Genomic DNA, 7,500 nt, shown 5'->3' with positions numbered 1-7,500 from the left:
CACTGTTAGAATCCTACAGAACACTGTTAAAACTCTACGGAACAACAGAACACTGTTAGAACCCTACAGATCAACAGAACACTGTTAGAACCCTACAGAACACTGTTAAAACCCTACGGAACAACGGAACACTGTTAGAACCCTACAGAACACTGTTAAAACCCTACGGAACAACAGAACACTGTTAGAACCCTACAGAACACTGTTAAAACCCTACAGAACAACAGAACACTGTTAGAACCCTACAGAACACTGTTAAAACCCTACAGAACAACATAACCCTGTTAGAACCCTACAGAACACTGTAAGAACCCTACAGAACAACAGAACACTGTTAGAACCCTTCAGAACAACAGTTATATGTCTCACCTCGAGCAGCACACTGTCTACCAAAGGGTTCAACTCCTCTGCTTTTCTCTGACCCTGGAAAAGGGCAGCAAGGGAGAGAGGGAGTTAGAGGAACAATGGGGGTGAAGATCAGCTGCTAACCTGACCTTAATGCCATTCATTAACTGGGTTGGAGATAAACACACACACACACACACACACACACACACACACACACACACACACACACACACACGGAGAGAGTACATCTCACCCCAACTTTGAGCAGAGTATCAGAGAACTTCCTGGCAAGGCAGCCCACCTCCCGACACATGGCACATGTCAACCTGCAACAGTTACAGACATTAACGATGCTCACCCCTCCCCCTACATCCTGGTCTCTAGCAGGTTTCTCCTGGTCCTGCCCCCCCTCCCTACATCCTGGTCTCTAGCAGGTTTCTCCTGGTCCTGCCCCCCCCCCTACATCCTGGTCTCTAGCAGGTTTCTCCATTTCCTGTCCCCCCTACATCCTGGTCTCTAGCAGGTTTCTCCTGGTCCTGTCCCCCCCTCCCTACATCCTGGTCTCTAGCAGGTTTCTCCTGGTCCTGCCCCCCCCCCCTACATCCTGGTCTCTAGCAGGTTTCTCCTGGTCCTGTCCCCCCCCCCTACATCCTGGTCTCTAGCAGGTTTCTCCTGGTCCTGTCCCCCCCCCCCTACATCCTGGTCTCTAGCAGGTTTCTCCTGGTCCTGTCCCCCCCTCCTACATCCTGGTCTCTAGCAGGTTTCTCCTGGTCCTGTCCCCCCCCTACATCCTGGTCTCTAGCAGGTTTCTCCTGGTCCTGTCCCCCCCTACATCCTGGTCTCTAGCAGGTTTCTCCTGGTCCTGCCCCCCCCCCTACATCCTGGTCTCTAGCAGGTTTCTCCTGGTCCTGCCCCCCCCCCTACATCCTGGTCTCTAGCAGGTTTCTCCTGGTCCTGTCCCCCCCCCCTACATCCTGGTCTCTAGCAGGTTTCTCCTGGTCCTGTCCCCCCTCCCTACATCCTGGTCTCTAGCAGGTTTCTCCTGGTCCTGTCCCCCCCCCCTACATCCTGGTCTCTAGCAGGTTTCTCCTGGTCCTGTCCCCCCCCCTACATCCTGGTCTCTAGCAGGTTTCTCCTGGTCCTGTCCCCCCTCCCTACATCCTGGTCTCTAGCAGGTTTCTCCTGGTCCTGTCCCCCCTCCCTACATCCTGGTCTCTAGCAGGTTTCTCCTGGTCCTGCCCCCCCCCTACATCCTGGTCTCTAGCAGGTTTCTCCTGGTCCTGTCCCCCCCCCCCCCTCCCTACATCCTGGTCTCTAGCAGGTTTCTCCTGGTCCTGCCCCCCCCCCCCCCCCCCCACCCTACATCCCTGGTCTCTAGCAGGTTTCTCTCCTGGTCCTGGCCCCCCCACCCCCCCCCCCCCCCCCCTACATCCTGGTCTCTAGCAGGTTTCTCCTGGTCCTGTCCCCCCCCCCCCCCCCCCCCACATCCTGGTCTCTAGCAGGTTTCTCCTGGTCCTGCCCCCCCCCCCCCCCCCCCCTACATCCTGGTCTCTAGCAGGGTTTCTCCTGGTCCTGCCCCCCCCCCCCCCCCCCTACATCCTGGTCTCTAGCAGGTTTCTCCTGGGTCCTGCCCCCCCCCCTCCCTACATCCTGGTCTCTAGCAGGTTTCTCCTGGTCCTGCCCCCCCCCCCCTCCCTACATCCTGGTCTCTAGCAGGTTTCTCCTGGTCCTGCCCCCCCCCCCCCCCTACATCCTGGTCTCTAGCAGGTTTCTCCATTTCCTGTCCCCCCCCCCCCCCCCCTACATCCTGGTCTCTAGCAGGTTTCTCCCTGGTCCTGCCCCCCCCCCCCCCCCCCCCCTACATCCTGGTCTCTAGCAGGTTTCTCCTGGTCCTGTCCCCCCCTCCCTACATCCTGGTCTCTAGCAGGTTTCTCCTGGTCCTGTCCCCCCCCCCCCCCCCCCCCCCCCTAACATCCTGGTCTCTAGCAGGTTTCTCCTGGTCCTGTCCCCCTCCCTACATCCTGGTCTCTAGCAGGTTTCTCCTGGTCCTGCCCCCCCCCCCCTACAGACCTGGTGAGAATGTGAGCCTGGTCACTAGCAGGTTTCTCCTGGTCCTGTCCGTGGAGGATCAACTCTGCCCACCTTGTGGAGCTGCTCGATACTGCGGGCTGTCACCTCCGCCAGGGAGCCCACTGAACACAGGTACACTGCCTGGACAGACACACACACACACACACACACACACACACACACACACACACACACACACACACACACACACACACAATATATAAACATACACAACACCCGAGGGAAAGAGAACATGAGAGACGCAGACAGACAGTTCTCTGCTCCAACATCAGATCTCACCTCTACAGACCTGGATCGTCTCTCTTCCTCATTCATCTCCTCCCCCCTCTTTCTTCTCCTTCATCTCCTCTCCCCTCCTCTCTTCTCTCTTCCTCATTCTCCTTCATCTCCTCCCCCTCTTTCTTCTCATCCAGCTTCTCCCCCTCTTTTCTTCTCCTCCAGCTTCTCTTCTTCTCCCTCTTCTTATTTCAGGTTGTCCTCTTTGCTCCTCGTCCGTCGCCCCCACGATGGTATCTGTGACGACAGGTGTCTCCACCTCTCTCACCCAATCGTGCGCTCTCATCCTGGCCTGGGGATGAATTGACATGACATAACTAAAACTTATAAAACCTAAAATAATTAAACTCTTATTCAGTAGATTAAATTAAAACTGTGTCTTGTTACCTTGTTGAGTTTGTCTTGTTACCTTGTTGAGTTTGTCTGTTACCTTGTTGAGTTTATCTGTTACCTTGTTGAGTTTGTCTGTTACCTTGTTGAGTTTGTCTTGTTACCTTGTTGAGTTTATCTGTTACCTTGTTGAGTTTATCTGTTACCTTGTTGAGTTTGTCTGTTACCTTGTTGAGTTTGTCTGTTACCTTGTTGAGTTTATCTGTTACCTTGTTGAGTTTATCTGTTACCTTGTTGAGTTTATCTGTTACCTTGTTGAGTTTATCTGTTACCTTGTTGAGTTTATCTGTTACCTTGTTGAGTTTATCTGTTACCTTGTTGAGTTTATCTGTTACCTTGTTGAGTTTGTCTGTTACCTTGTTGAGTTTATCTGTTACCTTGTTGAGTTTATCTGTTACCTTGTTGAGTTTATCTGTTACCTTGTTGAGTTTATCTGTTACCTTGTTGAGTTTGTCTGTTACCTTGTTGAGTTTGTCTGTTACCTTGTTGAGTTTGTCTGTTACCTTGTTGAGTTTATCTGTTACCTTGTTGAGTTTATCTGTTACCTTGTTGAGTTTATCTGTTACCTTGTTGAGTTTGTCTTGTTACCTTGTTGAGTTTATCTGTTACCTTGTTGAGTTTATCTGTTACCTTGTTGAGTTTATCTGTTACCTTGTTGAGTTTATCTGTTACCTTGTTGAGTTTGTCTGTTACCTTGTTGAGTTTGTCTGTTACCTTGTTGAGTTTATCTGTTACCTTGTTGAGTTTATCTGTTACCTTGTTGAGTTTATCTGGGGTCGCAGCGACGTGAAGCTCAAACAGCAGCTCAGTCAGGACACTCACAAACTCCTCCCCATCGGCTGCTAGAGAGAGAGAGACAGGTTAAACACCAACCAGAGAGAGAGAGACAGGTTAAACACCAACCAGAGAGAGAGAGACAGGTTAAACACCAACCAGAGAGAGAGACAGATTAAACACCAACCAGAGAGAGAGACAGATTAAACACCAACCAGAGAGAGAGAGACAGGTTAAACACCAACCAGAGAGAGAGAGACAGATTAAACACCAACCAGAGAGAGAGACAGGTTAAACACCAACCAGAGAGAGAGAGACAGGTTAAACACCAACCAGAGAGAGAGACAGGTTAAACATCAACCAGAGAGAGAGAGACAGGTTAAACACCAACCAGAGAGAGAGACAGGTTAAACATCAACCAGAGAGAGAGAGACAGGTTAAACACCAACCAGAGAGAGAGACAGATTAAACACCAACCAGAGAGACAGGTTAAACACCAACCAGAGAGAGAGAGACAGGTTAAACACCAACCAGAGAGAGAGAGAGACAGGTTAAACACCAACCAGAGAGAGAGACAGGTTAAACACCAACCAGAGAGACAGATTAAACACCAACCAGAGAGAGAGACAGGTTAAACACCAACCAGAGAGAGAGAGACAGATTAAACACCAACCAGAGAGAGAGAGACAGGTTAAACACCAACCAGAGAGAGAGACAGGTTAAACATCAACCAGAGAGAGAGACAGATTAAACACCAGAGAGAGAGAGAGACAGGTTAAACACCAACCAGAGAGAGAGACAGGTTAAACACCAACCAGAGAGAGAGAGACAGATTAAACACCAACCAGAGAGAGAGAGACAGGTTAAACACCAACCAGAGAGAGAGACAGGTTAAACATCAACCAGAGAGAGAGACAGATTAAACACCAGAGAGAGAGAGAGACAGGTTAAACACCAACCAGAGAGAGAGAGACAGATTAAACACCAACCAGAGAGAGCAGGTTAAACACCAACCAGAGAGAGAGAGACAGGTTAAACACCAACCAGAGAGAGAGACAGGTTAAACATCAACCAGAGAGAGAGACAGATTAAACACCAGAGAGAGAGAGAGACAGGTTAAACACCAACCAGAGAGAGAGAGACAGGTTAAACACCAACCAGAGAGAGAGACAGGTTAAACACCAACCAGAGAGAGAGAGACAGGTTAAACACCAACCAGAGAGAGAGACAGGTTAAACACCAACCAGAGAGAGAGACAGGTTAAACACCAACCAGAGAGAGAGAGACAGGTTAAACACCAACCAGAGAGAGAGACAGGTTAAACACCAACCAGAGAGAGAGAGACAGGTTAAACACCAACCAGAGAGAGAGACAGATTAAACACCAACCAGAGAGAGAGACAGATTAGACACCAACCAGAGAGAGAGACAGGTTAAACACCAACCAGAGAGAGAGAGAGACAGGTTAAACACCAACCAGAGAGAGAGAGACAGATTAAACACCAACCAGAGAGAGAGACAGATTAGACACCAACCAGAGAGAGAGAGACAGATTAAACACCAACCAGAGAGAGAGAGACAGGTTAAACACCAACCAGAGAGACAGGTTAAACACCAACCAGAGAGACAGGTTAAACACCAACCAGAGAGAGAGAGACAGGTTAAACACCAACCAGAGAGAGAGAGACAGGTTAAACACCAACCAGAGAGAGAGACAGGTTAAACACCAACCAGAGAGAGACAGGTTAAACACCAACCAGAGAGAGAGACAGGTTAAACACCAACCAGAGAGAGAGACAGGTTAAACACCAACCAGAGAGACAGGTTAAACACCAACCAGAGAGAGAGACAGGTTAAACACCAACCAGAGAGAGAGAGACAGGTTAAACACCAACCAGAGAGAGAGACAGGTTAAACACCAACCAGAGAGAGAGACAGATTAAACACCAACCAGAGAGAGAGAGACAGGTTAAACACCAACCAGAGAGAGAGACAGATTAAACACCAACCAGAGAGAGAGACAGGTTAAACACCAACCAGAGAGACAGGTTAAACACCAACCAGAGAGAGAGAGACAGGTTAAACACCAACCAGAGAGAGAGACAGGTTAAACACCAACCAGAGAGAGAGAGACAGATTAAACACCAACCAGAGAGAGAGACAGGTTAAACACCAACCAGAGAGAGAGACAGGTTAAACACCAACCAGAGAGAGAGAGACAGATTAAACACCAACCAGAGAGAGAGACAGGTTAAACACCAACCAGAGAGAGAGACAGGTTAAACACCAACCAGAGAGAGAGAGACAGATTAAACACCAACCAGAGAGAGAGAGACAGGTTAAACACCAACCAGAGAGAGAGACAGGTTAAACACCAACCAGAGAGAGAGACAGGTTAAACACCAACCAGAGAGAGAGACAGATTAAACACCAACCAGAGAGAGAGACAGGTTAAACACCAACCAGAGAGAGAGACAGGTTAAACACCAACCAGAGAGAGAGACAGATTAAACACCAACCAGAGAGAGAGACAGGTTAAACACCAACCAGAGAGAGAGACAGGTTAAACACCAACCAGAGAGAGAGAGACAGATTAAACACCAACCAGAGAGAGAGACAGATTAAACACCAACCAGAGAGAGAGAGACAGGTTAAACACCAACCAGAGAGAGAGAGACAGATTAAACACCAACCAGAGAGACAGGTTAAACACCAACCAGAGAGAGAGAGACAGGTTAAACACCAACCAGAGAGAGAGAGACAGGTTAAACACCAACCAGAGAGAGAGAGACAGGTTAAACACCAACCAGAGAGAGAGAGACAGATTAAACACCAACCAGAGAGAGAGAGAGACAGATTAAACACCAACCAGAGAGAGAGAGACAGGTTAAACACCAACCAGAGAGAGAGACAGATTAAACACCAACCAGAGAGACAGGTTAAACACCAACCAGGAGAGACAGGTTAAACACCAACCAGAGAGAGAGAGACAGGTTAAACACCAACCAGAGAGAGGAGAGACAGATTAAACACCAACCAGAGAGAGAGACAGGTTAAACACCAACCAGAGAGGAGAGACAGGTTAAACACCAACCAGAGAGAGAGCAGACAGGTTAAACACCAACCCAGAGAGAGAGAGACAGGTTAAACACCAACCAGAGAGAGAGGACAGGTTAAACACCAACCAGAGAGAGAGAGACAGATTAAACACCAACCAGAGAGAGAGACAGGTTAAACACCAACCAGAGAGAGAGAGACAGGTTAAACACCAACCAGAGAGAGAGAGACAGGTTAAACACCAACCAGAGAGAGAGAGACAGGTTAAACACCAACCAGAGAGAGAGACAGGTTAAACACCAACCAGAGAGAGAGACAGGTTAAACACCAACCAGAGAGAGAGAGACAGGTTAAACACCAACCAGAGAGAGAGAGACAGGTTAAACACCAACCAGAGAGAGAGAGACAGATTAAACACCAACCAGAGAGAGAGAGACAGGTTAAACACCAACCAGAGAGAGAGACAGGTTAAACACCAACCAGAGAGAGAGACAGGTTAAACACCAACCAGAGAGAGAGAGACAGGTTAAACATCAAGTCTAGTAATAACTGGCTCATTACACTG

General features: G+C 49.1%; 1 protein-coding gene across 1 annotated transcript in view; it reads right to left on the bottom strand.

Moving 5' to 3' along the window:
* Positions 1-7,500, bottom strand: part of LOC123739891 (protein NOXP20) — an 18,959-nt gene that overhangs the window by 1,778 nt on the left and 9,681 nt on the right. The window contains 7 exon segments of the mRNA XM_082973866.1: positions 370-423; positions 602-674; positions 2,419-2,486; positions 2,488-2,567; positions 2,756-2,855; positions 2,945-3,007; positions 3,862-3,930. Coding sequence (XP_082829992.1) covers positions 370-423; positions 602-674; positions 2,419-2,486; positions 2,488-2,567; positions 2,756-2,855; positions 2,945-3,007; positions 3,862-3,930 — 507 coding nt within the window.

This window comes from Salmo salar, chromosome 04 (assembly GCF_965601325.2).
Source record: "Salmo salar chromosome 04, fSalSal1, whole genome shotgun sequence".
Lineage (NCBI taxonomy): Eukaryota > Metazoa > Chordata > Actinopteri > Salmoniformes > Salmonidae > Salmo > Salmo salar.
This window is presented reverse-complemented; position numbering and strand designations above follow the sequence as displayed.